The sequence below is a fragment of the Mastigoproctus giganteus genome, chromosome 1, assembly GCF_048544385.1.
Source record: "Mastigoproctus giganteus isolate SK-2022 chromosome 1, ASM4854438v1, whole genome shotgun sequence".
Classification (NCBI taxonomy): Eukaryota; Metazoa; Arthropoda; class Arachnida; order Uropygi; family Thelyphonidae; genus Mastigoproctus; species Mastigoproctus giganteus.
This window is the reverse complement of record NC_143575.1, coordinates 217615638-217635069: the sequence shown is the minus strand read 5'-3', so window position 1 is coordinate 217635069 and position 19432 is coordinate 217615638. Positions and strand designations below refer to the sequence as shown.

Here is a 19432-nt window from a genome sequence, read left to right as displayed (position 1 = left end):
AATTCAGCAAGGACATCAAGATGGAATTTGGTCTAGACAAATGCAAGACCCACACACTGCACCAGGGGAAAATTAGTTGGCTGAAACTACCAGCTGCTGACTGGTAAAGAGATCGAAGCTATGACAGAAGGACAGACCTACAAATACTTAGGGATGATGCAGGCTCAGCAGTTAGAGCACAAGGAAATCAAGAAGTGCCTGACTGAAAAATATCATCAGAGACTCAGAAGCCTGCTGAAAGCAAAATTGAACGGAGGGAACACAGTTAAAGCCATAAACACCTATGCAGCTCCAGTACCAACATACACATTCGGGGTCATAGATTGGACTAACACTGAGCTAGAAGATATCATGCGAAAGACAAGGACAATGATGACCAAGAGTCGCCAACACCACCCGAAGTCAGCAGTGGAGAGAATAGCAATACCTCGGAAAGAGGGAGGAAGGGGCCTGATAGACCTGATAGAACAACAGAAAACAGCGATAGTTAATCTGAAGGATTACTTCGAGAACAACACAGCACCACTCCACCTAAGTGAGGAACCCCCTCCTGCCCAGACGGTACAAGAAATGAAGTTAGAAAGATGGGCAAAGAAGACACTCCATGGCAGACACTACAATAACCTCCATCAAGATCACATTGATAACACTGCTTCCAATGCATGGCTCACAAGCGGGACGTTCTTCCCCGGAGACTGAAAGATTCATGCTGGCCATCCAAGACCAGGTAATCAACACCAGAAACTATAGAAAATACATCGCAAAGGAGCCCGGAATGTCAGATGACACATGTCGACGATGCCACCTGGCCTCAGAAATGATCCAACACATCAGTGTGGGGTACAAGGTGATCACCCCGACTAAGTACACTGATAGACATGATCAGATAGCATGGATAATACATCAGAAGCTAGCGAGGAAATACCAGTTAACCAAAGAAAGTGTACCATACTACAAGTACGAACCGCAGGCAGTACTAGAGACCTGAACCCACAAGCTCTACTGGGACCGTGCCATAATAACAGATAAGACCATCCCACACAACAGACCAGACATAACCCTTGTTGGTTGGTTGGTTTAAATGGAAGTTGATTGGCACAAGGGCAACGAAGGCCAAATTGTGCCTGTCACAGTAATTGTGCAAATGATTTTTTTTTTTTCCAGTCATATGTCACACAAGTTCAAATAAATGAATTTGTTTTAAAAAACTAAATAAATCGGATAGATTTGCGTCATCACTGAGAATATGGTTCATCTCTAATGAATTGTTTTGGGTTAAAACCGATTTAAAATTTGTTAATCGGGCAGCATGATTGTAAGGACACGAGGAGAATGTGTTTCACTGTAAGTAGGGCGGAACAATGGCGACAGTGAGGAGGTTCATCCCCTGTCAACAAATGGAGGTGGGTGAGATAGGTATGCCCAATGCGTGTCCTTGCAAGGACAACCTCTTCTCGTCTGTTTAATCGTGAACTAGCTTTCCAGTATTGTGGCTTTTTCTTGATTTGGAAAAGTTTATTGTGGGTCTGTTGCTGCCATACTGATGTCCATTGGTCAATACATAACTGTTTTATGATAAGTTTACAGTCCATATAAGGAATCGAGGCAAGTGAAGATACGGGGTTGACTGGATTTTTTGCTGGATTCCAGCATGCCCAGGAATCCAGCAGAACCTTACCTCTGTGTTATGTTTTGCGAGATTAATTAGCTGAGCTCTGATTTCTTTCAGAATAGGATGAGAGTTCGGACATTTATGCTGTAAAGACGTTACTGCACTCAAGGAATTGGTATAGATTATAATTTCTTCATTAGACCTGTTGTTGACGTGTTTGATAGCCATTTTTATTGCATGGAGTTCAGCGGTGTAAATACTACAACTTGGGAAAAGTTTTTCGGAGATTGCACAAGTTGGAAGAACTACTGCAGCACCTACATCTGTATCAGATTTTGATCCATCAGTATAAATTTGAAGACAGTGAGTGTTTGTTGATGCATGAGTTGAATGTAGCTGCTGTATATTTTGATTGTCCAACGCCTGTTTTCCCCAATTTTGAAAGTATTCATCGATTAAAGGTGTTAAATTGGACCATGGAGGCTCAATTTCTCCCGTGTCTGGGTGGATATTGTCTAGTGGGACACTCCAATTCTGTACAACATTTTTCAATCTGATTCCAGCAGGTTTATTTTCATTTGGTTTATTTCTGTATAAATTTTGGAAAGACGGAGTAAACATGTAAGGCAAGATGGGATGTGAGGGTATACTCCGAAGTTTGGCAGCGTACGTAAGCAGCAGCATCATCTGTCTCCGAAACGATAATGGAGGTTCATGTGCATCAATATAAAGACTCTGGACTGGCGACATTCGGAAGGCACCTAGAGCTATTCTAAGTGCATTATGTTGAATGGTATTTAGGGACTGTAATGCTGATTTTCTAGCTGAGTCATATACGGGTGCACCATAGTCTAGTCTGGATCGGATTAGAGTTTTATACAGGTGAAGAAGGGAGAGTCGGTCAGCTCCCCATGACATCGCAGAAAGCACTCTAAGAATATTCATTTTCTTCAAACAAATAGTTCGTACATGCTGTATGTGTTTCAGGAAGTTTAATTTCTTATCTAATATTAATCCTAAAAATCTAATATTATCATTAACTGGAATAGCATGGTTTCCCAGGCGCAATTCAGGATCAGGGTGCAGTTTACACTTCTTGCAGAAGTGTATAGCGACAGTTTTCTCTGGTGACAGTCTGTAACCATTTTGTGACATCCACGTTTGTATTTTATTTATTGATAGTTGGAGTTTCCTTTCAATAGAGTACATATTTTGTGAGTGACTGGATATAGTGAGGTCATCGGCATAAAGATAAGTTTCTACTGAATTCGGTATGGTTGTTGTTCGAGTGTGTATTCTAACTGCGAAGAGTGTGGCACTAAGGACTGACCCTTGTGGGACTTCTTCTTCCTGTATGTACATTTTGGAGAGTGTACCTCGATAACAGACCTGGAGAGTTCGATATTCGAGAAAGCTCTGAATTAATGCTGGTAAATGTCCTTTTAATCCTAGGGCGTGCAGGTTACGAAGGATGCCATGACGCCACGTAGTTTCAAAGGCTTTCTCTATATCTAAGCTCACCATAACCAAATGTTTGTTTTTTATGAATGTATTTCGCACATTTGCCTCAGCCTTTATCATAAGGTCTAAGGTAGATCTGTTTTTACGAAATCCAAACTGATCGTTGTTCACAGTAGTTTGAGTTTCCAGATACCAGGTGAGGCGACGATGTACCATTTTTTCCAGAGTCTTACCTAAGCAGCTAGTAAGTGAGATTGGTCTATAATTATGTGGGTCTGATTGGTCTTTTCCTGGTTTTGGAATGGGTAGAACTACAGAATGGCGCCAGGATAGGGGAAAGTAATTTGCGACAAATATTCGGTTGAAAAGTTTTAGGAGAGAGTAACGAGTTTTCTCATTTAGATTTTTTAACATTAAATAGTATATGCCGTCTGGACCAGGTGCACTATTGACAGATTTTTTTAGAGATTCTTCTAATTCATATATGGTAAGCGGTTCATTATAAGAGAGGGCTGACTTTGTTCTGAAATTTATTTTATATTTTTCAGCTACTGATTTGGCTTTTAAAAAAGTTGGATCATATGAGGTTGATGCAGAATGGTGAGCAAAAGATTCCGCGAGGATGTTTGCAATATTCTCGGGAAGGGTTACCTCTTGTCCTTTATAGACGATGATAGAGGAGGGAATTGATGGAGACTTTCCGGTAAGGCATCTTATTTTCCGCCAGATCAGTCCTGCACTTGGGTCTTTAGTGACTGATGAAGCAAAACGAATCCAAGACTCTTTTTTAGCTTTTCGCCGGATGTATCGGGCCTGGGCTTTAAGTTTCTTGTAGATAATCAGATTGGCAGTGGTTGGATTTTTTCGGAACTGATTCCATGCCTTGTTCTTTTCCCCCTTAGCAGTGTCACACGCTGAATTCCACCAGTAATTTTTGTGTTTGAATCCTTTAATTGAAGTTTTAGGAATGGCTGTAGCAGCTGCCACCAGCATTTGTTCTGTGATGTGTTTAACGGCATCATCTATGGAGTGATGATGGATAATATCATCATCTAGTGTAACGCTTGATGCATATTTATTCCAATCAGCTTTTGAGAATTTTCACTTAGTTCGACCACTTACTGGTAAGTTTCTTCTTGTGCAGAGCTTACAGATTATAGGAAAATGATCACTGTTTAATGGATTTTCTGAAACTCTCCAATCGAAATCTGGAAATAACATTGGTGAGCATAATGACAGATCTATAGCAGAAGTTGAGCCTGTTGGAAAATGGACATAGGTGTCGGAGCCTGTGTTCAGCAGTGTGATATTATGCTTTAAAAGAAAAGCCTCTATCGTGCGTCCCCGGTTGTCTGTATGTAAAGATCCCCATAACTGGTGATGCGCATTAAAATCACCCAATATGCAGAAAGGAGAAGGTAGTTGTAAGATAAGATCATCTAGTTCAGTTATCGGGCAGTTCTGATTTGGTGAGATATATATAGATACAAGAGTAAGCGTTGTGCCAAGAGCGAAGCGTACTGCAACTACTTCTAAAGTGCTTTGGACAGGAATACGTCTGGATGGGATTTTACTGTCAATCAATATAGCTACACCACCATGTGATCCATGAGCAGAGATCCTGTCTTGCCTGAACAAGGTATAGTTTTTAACTGAAAGTGTCACTTGTGGAGAGAGAGATTCGTTTCTTGTAGACAGATGCCTACTGGATGATACTGATTTATCAAGTCGTGAATATCATCTATGTTGCCGGAGGCCTCTACAATTCCACTGAATCAACTGTTCCATTATTTAGCTTTTGAGATAGAAATTATTTCTGACTGTTTTTTAGAACCAATCTGTTTATGGCGTTCCAGTTTTATTTTATCTTTTCTCGGGAAAGTGGGTCGTGCAGTATCCATGTCTTCCTCAGCATGTATTTCTAAGACAGTTTTATCATTGTTGGCGGTGTTATCGGTTTCCATATCTGCGGTTAAAGTATTTTGCTGTTTAAGATTTCTCAGACTTTCAGTATCTGAACGTAATGGAGCAATAGTTGGTGGTACGGTGAGTGGGGTATTATTTGCTTGGTCTTTTACTTGTTCTTTAGGGGACTCCTGCGGATTCGCTAGAACAGTCCAAGCCCAGCCAGAAATGGATGTAACTGGTGGTATGGACACTTCGGTTTGTGTTCCTTCTGATTTGTATTTTTGTGTTGCAGCTGCATATGTAAGTTTCGGTACTGTGAGCAAAACTTGTTTCCTTGCTTCTTGATAAGTCACTTTGTTTTCTATTTTGTATTTCTGTATCTTCTTTCCTGTTTTCCAGGTTTCACAAACTTTTGAGTAAGCTGGATGGCTACCGTTGCAGTTTGGACATACTGGTGTTTGTGCTGGGCAGTCTGTCTGAGTGTGTTCCTTGGATTCACAGTTGGGGCACACTGAAACCCCTCTACACACTGTTTGAGCATGGCCAAATTTTTGGCACTTGAAGCACCTGAGCGGATTAGGGATATAAAGTCGGATATGGCAGTTCAGATATCCAGCCTTAACTATAGTTGGAAGGATTGGTGTTGAAAACGTCAGTATAACACTGCGTGTCGGAACCAGTTTACCATCTTTCTTGATTTTAATTCGCTTTGCCTGTATAACTTTTTGATCTTGTAGCTCTTGGACTAATTCCTCTTCAGTAACATTTAATAAGTCCCACTCAGAGAGCACTCCTTTGGATGAATTTAGGGTGGCATGTGGAGTTACTGTGACAGGAATATTAGCAAATTTTGAGATTCTCAGTAGGGCTTCAGAGTGCCTACTATTCATAGTCTCTATAAGTAGATCTCCGGAGCGGAGTCTTTTCACCATTTTAGGTGGTCCGGCAGCATTCTCGAGACATTTCTCGATAAGAAATGGAGAAAGTGCACCAATCGGTTGACTTGTTTGGGAATGTATTAAAAGAAACAGTGGCGATTCCTTTTTGGAAACTTCTGTTCTTTGTCTCTTAGGATGGGAAGTGTCAAATTCGGTTTGGTCTGTCCTTGGACAGGTTGAGGCACGAGACTCAACATATGGATAACTATCTTTGGAATCCATGTCAGCTCCTTTTAGCCCTTGGCAGAGAGCCAGATTGCCAATAGGGCGTAGATGCAGGGTGGCCACAGCCCAGGCACTGAGGCACAAGGGCTGCCCCAACCATGATTCCTTGGAGTCCAGTCAAGATACTTCCATCTAGGTTTTGGTCCAAGTCTGTCAGATATTTGCGCAGGTCCTGCTTGGTCATTTATTTGGTATTCACTCATGGGACCCAAGTCCCCGTCCATTGGTTGATGTTCAATAGGATGGGGTTCAATCACCACAGGGTGGACTCCGTTCATATTTGACATACAGGAGATCAGGACATTCAGCCAAGTTGTGGGTGTTGGTCCGATTGCTGTCCATGCAGATCATGCAATGTCATTTGTTGGGGTTCTCACATGGGATCGATGTCCCATCCATGGCTCAGTTTCGGAAGAGTGGAGTTTAGTTACAGCTGGTGAATGGCCCAGTTTTCTCTTGGTGCATCAAGTTATTATGATGGTGAGGCTTCAGGCGCAGTGAGTATGGAAAGCCATAGTTATCCTGGTTGTTCTGGGTTTGTCGGCAGAGGTAGGGTATGGCGTCTTGCAAATAGCCACTGAGCAAAGTTGATAAGGGCATTGTAGGTTGCCTTGTTCTCCAATAGGTAGTGCTCCTGATTTTTGGGTTAAACCAGATTCATGTGATGAGGTGACCATGGAGATCTTCGTATAGTTCACACTCATGCAGCAGGTGGTCCCAGGTCCTGAGGGAGCCACATGCACAAGCTGGGTTGTCTGTCAGTCCAAAGAGGTTTAGCTTGTGGCAAATAGCTCAGTGTCCTGTGAGAAAGTAGGTGATGTGAAAGTCAAGGCAGAGCCATGTCGGATATTTTGGATACACCTCTTGTACATTTGGGAAGAACCTTCGTGTGACGCGTGATGGTGCCTTTGGCGGAATTCGTCCAGCATTGTTGCCATATTGATGTTAAGTAGGTTTGCAGCCTGTGTTTCTCAACTTTATGGTTGTTTGTTGGGTCTGTGGTGTAGTCCTGGAAGGTTGTGGCTTTGCCACACCTTTCAGGACCACACCACACCTCTACTGAGTTGCTAAAGCATGCCAATGCGAGTCACCTCAAGGTCAAGAGGGAGAGTGCCTGTGATCACTTGTAGTGCAGGGGTAGAGACTGTGTTACATGCATGGATGAGAGTCAGTAGAATGGGTCTGTGGATAATATCCAGTCACCGGAAGCATATGCAATTGCTGGGATAATGGCTGCTTTATAAAGGATCGCAAGGGCATGCCTTTTTAAACCCCAATTGCAACGTGTAACTCTGGCAAGCATAGCAGTGTAGTTTTTTTGTTTTTTTTTTATCTTGGTTGGCCTGCATGTATTTTAGGTGTGGAGTGAAAGACATTACGATTCAGGATTCAGGATGACTCCCAGATATTTCAGTTCTGTGGCTACCTTAATTGTTCTATTGTGGATTCTTATTTGCGGCGGTCTGGTTGGGGTTAGGTAACCCTTCAATAAGATGGACTGGGTTTGCCAGTATTTCCAGTTGAGTTCTTGAATCTGCGGTTAAGGTCAGGGAGAGGTCATCTGCATATGCCAATGCCTGTATGCCCCCCAAGTCGAGGGAGAGGAACTTGTCCAATACATAGTTCCACAAGAGAGGGCCTAAAACAGAGCCCTGCAGGCATCCTTGTCGGTAAACCTTGCAGTAGGGAGCCTGCACCAGGACCCGTCTGTTAGACAGCTTCTTATGCAGCCATATAAATTTGTCGGCAGATGGGCAGCCCTGAGTCTTGTGAGGATGCTCAGCCACCAAAGGGCACTGAACGCCCCCACAAAGTCAATGGAGATGAGGAGAAATTAATTTTGTCAGTAACTCTCTGCCATGCTAAGGATGCATTCCGGTGCATCTGGGGTGGAATTCCCTGGCTTAAAGCCAAATTGCTTATTTGCTGTTAAGCTTGCAGTTGAGTAGTGCATTTCAATCCTCTGTCCGAGCAGCTGCTCCAGTACTTCGTTGAGCACGGACAGAAGAACTATTGGTCGATAGGAGTCCAGTTTATACAGTGGTCTGGATGGATTTTTGAGGATCAATTTGATGTTTGCCACCTTCCAGTCTAGTGGGAAGCAGCCTGAGTGGAAACAGTGGTTGTAAAAGTCTAAAAGTAGGTCCAAGGTATACTCAGCCACTTTCCAAACTAGTTCCGGCTCAAGCATATCTAGCCCTGGGGTTTTCCTGTTTATCTTGTTTATTGCAGTTTGGAGTTCTGGGTGTTTAAAGGCTCCTCTGTTCTGGGACATTTGTCCTGGCATAGCAGTTGCTGTTCAGGGGTGTTGTCTCCTTCAATGGATTTAAAACTGGCATCCAGAATATTATTAACAGTGTCATGGCACTGTGAGAGGTGATGGTGGAGGGGATTACCTCCCCCACCCCCCATAGGCAGCTTGTTGGTGGTTATCCGGTAGATAATACTCCATGGGTCAGAGTTGCCTACTGTAGAGACCAGATGCTTCCAGGACAGCTTCTGCTGCCACCTGATCATTGCAGTATAGGTGTTCCTGGTCTCCCTGTACTGTTGCCTGAGAGGTTCCACCTCGGGGGGTTTGTCTGGCTCTTTGGAAGGCACGTCTCTGAGTAGGTCAAGATCTTGCGACCACCATGGGACAGCTCTTGGCCAAGAGGCCCTCCTGATCGTTTGATTCACCACGTTGATGATGGCATTGGTAACAGCGCATTGGTGCTGATCTGGTGTCTGTTTCTGGAGTGGGTTTGTTGGCAGATTGTGTGCGTTTCTAGTGATGGCTTCTTTGAATTTTCCCTCAGTTTGCTTTACTGAGAGCATATCTTTTCTGTTTGTAGCTGTTTATCTGAGTTTGGTGGAGTGACCTATTCATAGTAAAGGTGATGACCCTGTGGTCAGAGGAGGTCCAATCCTCTTGCATCATCCAATCATTGAGGTGACCAGCTAGTGATCTCATGACAATGGTGACATGACATCCAGGGTGGCCTCCCAGAGAGTCGAGCTAAATGTGGGAAGATTGTTGGCTCGATTGATGACGATAAAACTGCTGTTGGTCAGGAACTCCTCCATGTGCTGCCCACTTCTGGAGCCTCTACGTTCTGGAGTATCTCTGTGCCACTGGTGAATGGCAGTTTAAGTCAGCAGATAGAAGGATCTTAGCCCCTGTCAGTTCAGTTTGCACTCTCTTTAGATATTAAATGTATGGAAGGATGTCTGCTTCTGAATGACAGTACAAAGGATATGTAATAGAGTTCTCCTAGAGAGGTGACAATGTGTGCACAAGATGCCCACTTGTGGAACAGGTGTGAGATCCTGGTGACAGTTATGTTCGGGTTTCTAACCATGACAGCAGCCCATGGGGTTGCTCCAGCTATCTGGACAATTTTATAGTTGAGTGGGTAGCCCCTGACAGTTCTAGCACAGGTGTACGGTTCTTGCAGCAGGAGGATGTCTAGGTTTTCTTCTTTGGCCTTTTGCCTTACCTGTCCCACTACAGCGATTGCTCGCTGCACATTGAGTTGGAGGAATTTGATACAATTGATGTTATAACTTTTAGGCAGAGTCCCCATAATGTATTCTTAGTTGTTGGGTGCTTCTTGCTTTGATATATACTGGGCACTTGTTATCTCTGGCTGAGTGTGTGTGGGGGAGTTTTTGCCACAGGCTGAGTTGCTTTCTTTGTTTGGACATCTGGCTTGGCACACCCAGGGTCCCGAGCTGGATATCATCATTCTTCTCTTTCTTGGTGATTCCCTTCTGCTTCTGACTCTTGTTTTCTCTCTCTCTCTCTCTCTCTCTCTCTCTCTCTCTGGGTAATTCAGAAATATTTTTTTTTGGCTGGTGCAGCATAAGCCTCAGGCTTCTTTGCACCATATAGCTAATAATAATAATAATAATTTGCATAGTTGCCAGAAAATTCGAAAATATGAACATTAATCACAAAAAATGAATGTTAAACATTCATAAATCCCGCATTTCAAACCAAGTGCATAGCTACACAATACAGTGCACCCCGCTTTACGATATTAATTAGTTCCAGAGATACCATCGCATCGTGAAAATATAATGTGAATCCAATAACATTGTTTTTTTAGTAATTTGTTCCATGACCTTGGAAGTTGAAATTTTCACTATATAACTCTCTAAAAGGTCGTTTTTATAGTGTAAATTGTATCAGTTACTAATTCAAATCATTAAAATGCATTACACTTTCATCCTTACCATATGTTCTGTTATAAGAAACAATTTTGAACGGCTTGGTGATATTTTTCTAAAGCACATTTCTGGAGGTCACGACTGTAAACAATAAAAACAATTTGCACTTTCTGGTTTATTGGGCTTTTCTGTTACTGCAAGCAGTTATAAACGTGTAGTAAATACCGTGTTATTGCATTTGTGAAAATACTGATAGCTGAAATTGTGTGTTTTTTTACGTTATTATGGTGAAATGTGTTTCCCCTTTACTGAAATCTTCAATCGTATAAAAAACAAATAAAATTTCAGAATCTTCTCTTCATTCCTTTTTTTTTTAAAGCTTTGTGAACTTGTTACTCTGTGCAAATCATGTTAGTTGCAATTTGTGTGTTCTGTTAAAAAATGCTTATGCATGCTATTGAAATGTATAAAGAAAAGAGAAGATTATCTTGGAAACAAATGCCTCTTGAAGCATTTCTGAAGAAGACAACTCCTAGTGCAACAAACCAATGAGTGCGAAGCCAATAATAAGTGATCAACGAGTGTGCATTTAGTCGATGATGATGATGAAGAGGAATAAATATCCTTTAACATTTGTAAGTCACAAATAATTTCTTTATTATTATAATTTGTTTGATTTTACAGGCTACGTTTTCCTTTCTTTGGATAAATCAATCATTGTTTAAACAAACTAATTAGCTAACTAATTTCATTGTTGAAAACGTAACCCCTACTTTTAACATTGTCTATGAGAAATAAATTCCCACTTTACGAGTGCGCACTAGGAATGAACTAACTCCTATGCAGTACAGGTAGTTGGGAACTACCTGTACTGCACGGATATATACATGTTTGTGGTACATTTTTTTTGGACTAATTATAGAAAGCTATAGTAAATATTGGTGGTATTCTGTGGTTTGGATCTAGTGCTTTTCACTTGGTATTTATTGGATTGATGGTTACGCATATGTCTTGTACATTTTTATTTTTTATTTATAGTGATCCCAATCATAAATGGCACTGGAACCTAAAGTACACACTGTGAGGTCAAAGAAGACATTTCTTGATATTCCACTGAATTTCTGTAGATTCAAATTTTTAGGAAATACACAAGGTGGGCTATTCCAAAGAAATGTCAGCTTAATACGTTTTGAGTTGTACTGTGTGCAGATATGGACTAGTTGATATTCGAAGTAGTTTGGAAGAAAGAGATGCAGAATGTCATTCATAGGCAAGTGCCTTAAAAGACACTTTATGACACCAACAAGGAATGGCAGGGTTGTTAATGACAGTAATGGTGGTGCACTACTGCAACAGGATCTAGAAAATTTGGGCAGATGGGCTGAGAAGTGGCAACTGAAGTTTAACATTGACAAATGCAAAGTATTGCATATAGGTAGAAGTAACCCCAGAGAAACGTACCAACTGCTGTGTGGTACTACACTGGGTGGTAGAAAATGAAAAAGATCTGGGAGAAATTGTGCAGTCAGATATGAAGTTTTCTAAGCAATGCAGACAGGCTGCCAGAGTAGGTAATGGGGTATTGTCAATGATATACAGGAATTTTGTTAGTAGGGAAAAAGAGGCGATTATCCCTTTGTATAAGGCAATGGTCAGGCTACATCTTGAGTACTGCGTACGGGTCTGGAGGCCTCATTTTAGGAAAGATGTAGAGTTGCTTGAGCATGTACAGAGAAGGGCAACAAGATTTGTGAGGGAATGAAGGGATCTTCTTATCAAGAAAGGCTTAAGTCCTGCAAACTGCAGTGGCTGGAGACTAGGCACCTGCGAGGTGATCTCATTGAGGCATATAAGGCCTTGAATGGGTTAAGAATGCTGAATTTTGATGGGATTCTTCTGCTTGCTCAGATTATAAACTTGAAGGGGCATAAATTCAAATCGAAGAAAGACAGTTGTAGAATAGATGTGTGAAAATTTGCCTTTAGCCAGCAGGTGGTTAATTGCCAGAAGAAACTTCCATCTGTCTTTGTGGAAGTTGATAGCTTAAATAAATTGAAGGAGGGACTGGACAAACTTTTAGAAGAAATGGATGTATGAAATTGTTTTTTTTTTTTTTTTGACTGATGCTGCATAAGCTTGTGCACTTGCTTCCTTGCATCACATGCCTCCTCTATTACTATTACTAAGACACCACGTTCATGATCTTTCATTTTTCACTTCCATTCTTTTAAGAAAATCAATAAATTCATTTCTTTTAAGGAAACATGGCTGGAAGAAGTACAAATGGTATAATATTAAAAAGTTCAGAATCAGTCTCCAGCATATTGGTATTCACAAATTGAGTAATGATTCACCTTGTGAGCTGTAAAAGCTCATCATAACATACACAAATCATAGGAGCTTTGCACTTTGGAGGACTTGGAGAAATTTTGGCACTGTTCTCCAGTAACCTTAACAAAATGAAATCTTGCAATTGTTTATGAGTCTAAAAAGTGACTGAAGACATTCTACAGATCTAAATCTAGTTTGTGTATGTGGGGAGAGGGGGGGGATGATGAAACTGTCATTTAAAATATTATAAAGCTCTATATATATATATATATATATATATAATATCATTATTTCCTATATATAAAAGAAAAATAACCTGTCATCTGGAACATCTGTTTCAGAGTCTAAATCTTCTTCTAAAGCATTTTGTAAATCTTGAATTCGTTGGCATGCCAGTCTTAAGTCATTCTTGGTAACTTGAAGATCAGCTTCATTATTTTCCAATGCCATTTCCTGAAAAGTAAGATATATTCTGTAAAATGTTTCTAAATTTTTAACAGAAAAAGCTTTTCTGATATTAAATGTTTATATGTACTTCAAGATTTTATTAAATTTATCATTGGGTATTCAAAGTTTAGATGTAAGCTTTGCACAGAGATGTGCATATGAATATCTGTAAGTTTTACAAATATGCATGCAAGTCCTTTAATAGAGGGAAGTTGGCTAATTTATAAAGTAGTACATAACAGATATTAAAGGAAACTGAATATATAGTTGTTTTCCAAACTTGCAGGTACAACAGAAGTTTGTATGTTTGGCAAAGTTCATCAATTTTAGATATTTAGAAGTAGAAAGTAAATATAAATAACTGGAGCAGACATGTCACATTCCATACTGGTGTTTGGAATTCTTAATTAATAATTATAATGGAAATGCATATCACAGATTACATGAAATAATAATGAAAGAAAGACAGATTAAATGAATTCTTACTCCATATATGCCAATAAGGTATGTTTTTTTACACACCACCACAGGTGGAAACTCATGGTGTAATTTCTGAGATACTACTGGCAGTTCAGTTGTAACTGAGCAGATTGCAGTACTATTTGTACATGTATCATGATGTACAGCAGCAGAGGCATATGGCATTCATAGAGACAAGGTTGTTCAATTTTATATTTTCACATATTCTTGGACAACAGTGTGATAGTGGATGGAAAATGGTGCAGGCATCATGAATCAGGGAAACTGATGCAGTGTAAACAACTGTGGCCAAAAAATTTATAAATAGATAATTCTTCACACTTGATTATTATAAAAAAAAATGATAATAAACTGGGGAAAAAAAAAAAAAAGGAAGATCATCTTTGTCATCAATTGTTGCTCTCAGACATAACCTGGCTCTAGTTCACTTATCTTTATTACAAAAAAATGTTACCCATTTCCCTGAACAATGGAGTCTTCCAATAAAACTAAATCTTGTTGTTGTTGTTGTTGATGGGGTTTTAAGTGCAATGGCTACTTAGGCCATATTGCACTTAGAAAAGTGGTTCATACTGCTTCTGTTGGTTCATGTAGAATCAGTTAGAAATGGCTATACAGTCCTATTTGTTTTAAGAAGGAGAAGAATTCTGCGAGATTTGATTTTTTGCCTATGATATGTCTAAGTGACAAAGGTTCCTTTAAGCTTGCCAGAGAAATGAATGACACTAGTCAAGCATTATTATACAGAGTACATTCCAGAAGTATGTACTTGACTGTGAGTGGTGTATGGCAATGGTTACACTGAGGAGGGTCATTTCCTGACAGGAGGAACAAATGAGTTAAATGAGTATGGCCGATTCTGGCTCTGGCCAGAATTACTTCTTCTTGTCTGTTTACAATTGGGCTGGAAGCCCATAATTTTGGTACAGGTTTAATTTGATAAACTTTATTATGAATTTGCGCTTGCCATTGCAGAGTCCATCGACCTTTACATATACTTCGGATCTTAATTTTATAATCTATGAACGGTACTAAGGAATTCATTGGGGCAGCTCTTGATGGATGTTTGGCAGTATCATCTGCAATTTCATTTCCTGGTATTTCAGTATGGCCAGGTATCCAGCAGAAAATAACCTTTTGTTGATGCTCTCTCAGATGTATCAACTCTGTTGTAATGAGCTTTATTAGAGGGCGATTAGACGGGGAGTTGTTTTGCAAGGCTAATAAGGAACTCTGCGAGTCTGTGTATATTAAGCTCTTTTGAATTGACATATGGAAAATATGTTCTATAGCAAGCTTTATGGCATATAATTCAGTCGTGTAACTACTGCACTCTGTTGGGAGAGATAGAGAAATTATAGTATCAGGGAGTACTACTGCTGCGTCCGTTCCACTCTCAGACTTCGATCCATCTGTATAAATTTTAATGAAGTCAGGATGACGTTGAGTATGCGCTATGTGTAGCCGTTGGATGTTAATATCTGATAGGGAGTGTTTACCCCATTGTTGGAAATAACTGTCACAAGATGGCATGATGACAGACCATGGAGGGTCGGGATCTATAGGATCTTGTAGGATTTTATTGAAGTGTATATCTCAATCTTCTGCTAGTTGTTTTAGCCTAATACCAGTAGGCCGAACTGACTGTGGTTTGTTTCTATAGAAGGTCGTAAACTGTGGATTATAAAGTATTGACCAATTAGGATGGGTCATCTGGCTTTGGATCTTGGTTGCATAGTTCAGCAGTAGCATCTTTCTCCTGATATTTAGGGGAGGTTCATGAGCTTCAACATACAGACTTTGCACTGGAGATGTTCTGAATGCACCTAGTGCTGTTCTGAGAGCTGAATGTTGAATAGGGTTGAGGCGAGATAAAGCACTCTCTCTAGCGGAGTCGAAGACAGGTGTGCCGTAGTCCAGTCGTGATCTGGTTATGGTTCTATATAAATGAAGCAGGCTGTAACGATCTGCTCCCCATGTTGTGGCTGATAAGACTCCGAGTATGTTCAGTTTTTTTTTGACAAGTAGTCCGGAGATGTTCAATGTGCTTTTGGAAATTTAACTTATTGTCAAAGAACAATCCTAGTAGATGAATACAATTAGTTATGGGAAGAGGATGGTTATTCAAGTGCAGCTCGGGTTCCGGATGCATATTGCATCTGGAGCAGAAGTGAATGGCAGTAGATTTCTGGCTGGATAGTTTATAACCATTTTGTGTCATCCATGTCAGGATGCAATTCATTGATATTTGAAGTTGGCGTTCAATGTAATGCATGTTTTGAGAATGACAAGAAATTGAGAGATCGTCTGTGAAAACTGTGGTATGAATCCACAGTTTTCGGAATGAGTTCAATTATATGATTCATTCTCATTGCAAACAAGGTAGCGCTGAGAACAGACCCTTGTGGAATTCCTTCTTCTTGGATAAAGATTTTAGAGAGGGTTCCCCAATAACGAACTTGAAAGGATCTCCATTGAAGGAAATTTTTGATAAAATATGGTAAATTACCTCTCAGGCCAAGAGAATGTAGATCCTTTAAGATGCCAAAACGCCACATAGTGTCAAAGGCTTTCTCAACGTCAAGACAGACCATGACGAGATGTTCCTTTTTGATGAAAGCATTTCTGATATTTGACTCAGCTTTGACCATGAGATCCAATGAGGATCGGCTTTTCCGGAAACCGAATTGATTGTTATTTATCAGGTTTTGAGACTCAAGGAACCAAGTGAGACGGTGATGTATCATTTTCTCGAGAGTTTTGATGAGACAGCTGGTCTGTAATTTTGAGGAGCAGAATGATCTTTACCCGGTTTGCAATCGGTAGTACATATGAATGACTGCAGGAGCTTGGGAAGGTTTGTTCAGAAAAAATTCGATTATAAAATATGAGCAGCGAAGAGAGTGATCTTTGATCCAGATTTCGGAGCATTACATAATATATCCCATCAGGGCCAGCAGCACTGTTTCTTGAGTTTGTAAGAGATTGCTGTAGCTCAAACATGGTAAATGGTTGATTATTAAATAAAGCAGAATTATCAGTGTAATTCAATCTGAATTTCTCTGCAACTGTTTTACGTTTTTGTTTGGTTTGGTTTGGATTTTATTGGCGCATTAGCAACTAAGGCTATAATGTGCCAAGACCAGGTAATATATAAAAATTTAACCTCCAGTGACCTAATTAATTAGGCCACCATGTCCAGATATATAATAACAAATATATAAAAAAGATAAATCAATAAAAGAAATAACAATAACATATAAATTTTAAATACGAGTAAAAATCTTTATTGATTTAAAAAAGCTAAAAACAGCAGACACATTGTCATTGTCGAATAAAATCTGACTGAGTGTATATGGCTCAGTCAGATGGTTAAAAGCGGTAAAACGGATATTGCTAAAATCTGGACAGTCAACTAAAATGTGTCTGATGGATAAAATTGTGCCACAGGACTCACACATAGGAGGGTCATCAGCCCTCAGCAAAAACGAATGAGCCGTTTTTGAAATGATTGATCATAAGCATTACAAGAAGACAACAGAGAAAATACAATTCCCAGTGCATTTGATACTTCTGTGGGATTAGAGAGTTCTTGTCCATTCCAGTTTAGTAGTAGAGGTTGAAATTTATTGTCCAAACATTTTATTTTTCTCCAGATTAATCTGATATCGGTATTTTTATTAAATGATGAGGCGAATTTAATCAAAGTTTCTTTTCTTGCTTTGCGTCTGATATAGCGAGCTTTAGCTCTGAGCCAGTTATAGTTAATAAGATTGGAGGTGGTAGGATATTTGCGGAAAAGATTCCATGCTTTGTTTTTCTCTTTTTTTTTGCATTATTGAAATCTTCATTCCACCAGTAATTTCTTTTTCGTCTATTTCTTGCTTGATATTGAGAAATTTCAACGGATGCGGCTGCCAGCATTAGATTCGTGATGTGCTCGGTAACACTATTGATGGAACAGGACTGAATGATATCGTTGTCAAATGAGATGCGCGATCTGTATTTTGCCCAGTCAGCCTTTGAAAATTTCCATTTAATTGGACTTTCTGTTGGAAAGGAATAGGATGTCTGAATTTTGCAGATTAACGGAAAATGGTCGCTGCTATAAGGATCACTCAGAGATATCCAATCTATACTTGGAAAGAGGATTGGGGAACAGATGGAAAGGTCTATGGCAGATGTTGAGCCTGTAGGGAGATGCACATATGTAGGAGACCCAGTATTCAGTAATGTTAAATTCTGCCTATCGATCAGCATTTTGATAAGCTTACCTCGTCTGTCTGAGGTGGGGGAACCCCACAATGGGTGATGTGCATTAAAGTCTCCTAGTAAACAAAACAGTGAATGGTAACTGCATAACAAGATCTTCAAGTTCCTGAATAGTATATTGATGATTAGGCGGAAGATAAATGGAAACCAATGTTAGAGTAATACCATTAACAACACGTGTGGCAACGGCTTCTAAGGATATTTGTAATGGAATACATCTGGCGGGGATGCTTGAATCCACAAGTATTGCTACTCCTCCATGAGCGTTATTGGAGTCAGCCCTGTCTTGCCTGAATACAGTGTAATTTTTGATTGAAACTGAGACCAGAGATGTCAAATTAGTTTCTTGCGAGCACATTGCAAGAGGTTTATAGTGATGAATTAATTCATGTATATCATCTAAGTTACTGCGAAGACCTCTACAGTTCCATTGGATAATATGTTCCATTATTTGGTTTTGTAGGAGGAAGATGAATCTGTCTGCTTTTTATGCGTGGGTTGTTTGTAACGGTCGATTTAGATTTTTCTTTTCTGGGAAAATTAGGGCATCCTGAATCATTTTTATCCTCCATATCTCCATCTGCGTGTAATTCAAGAAAATTTTCTTGGTTGGGCATATCATCAGTATCCATGATTGTTGGTTGTTTCACCTCCACAGGATCTGATTTATGCAATTTTTCTGCCGTTGTACTGTGGGTTACGTTTGAGTTGGAACTGTGAGTAGCATATTATTACTTTGGTCCACTAACTGTGATTCAGATGTAGATTGAGTTGATAGTACTGATCGAGCCCAGTCGGCGATCGATTTGTTGGGAGAGACTGACACTTCTGTCTGACGTGCTACTGATTTGAAACTATGGGTAGCCGAAGCTTAAGTGGTTTTTGGAATACTTAATTTTACTTGTCTTCTAGCTTTTTGAAAAGATACTTTATTTTCAGTCTTGTATTACTGTATTTTTTTTTCTAACTTCCAGAGATCACAATCTTTGGAGTAAGCTGGATGATTGCCTTTGCAATTAGGACACTTCGGAGTTTGGGCCTTGCATTCAGATTGAGTATGAGTTTTGCAACCGCAGTTTGGACATGTTGCATCTCCACGGCATGCTGTCTGGGAGTGGCCAAATTTCTGACATTTGTAGCATCTCAGAGGGTTTGGGATAAAGGGCCAAACACGACAGTTTAAATAGCCTGCTTTCACTGAGGATGGTAGATTCGGTGAACTAAAGGTTAAAATTATGCTACGTGTTGGGACTAAGGTGCTGTCTTTTCGTATCATAATTCTCTTGGCCTGAGTGACATCTTGATCCTTTAGTTCCTGGATTATTTCTTCCTCGGAGACGCTCAATAGGTCCCATTCACTGATCACTCCCTTGGAAGAATTCAGGGTGTTAAGTGGAGTGACTTGAATTGGAATTCCACTTAAAGATGTAAGTTTTAACAGGAGGTCAGAGTGTCTTGGGTGAGAGGTCTCTATTAGCAAGTCACCAGACTGAAGATGTTTCACCATTTTTGGAGATGCTGCTGCATTTACAAGGCATCGTTGTATGATGAAAGGAGAGAGCTTGCTGACAGGTTGTGAAGACAGAGAATGGATGATCAGAAAAGC

General features: G+C 40.1%; 1 protein-coding gene across 1 annotated transcript in view; it reads right to left on the bottom strand.

The window, feature by feature from the left end:
* The window catches only part of Mhcl (Myosin heavy chain-like), a 938273-nt gene that overhangs the window by 68409 nt on the left and 850432 nt on the right, over positions 1-19432 (bottom strand). The window contains exon 34 of the mRNA XM_090376088.1: positions 12944-13080. Coding sequence (XP_090232214.1) covers positions 12944-13080 — 137 coding nt within the window. The remainder of the gene's footprint in view (positions 1-12943; positions 13081-19432) is intronic.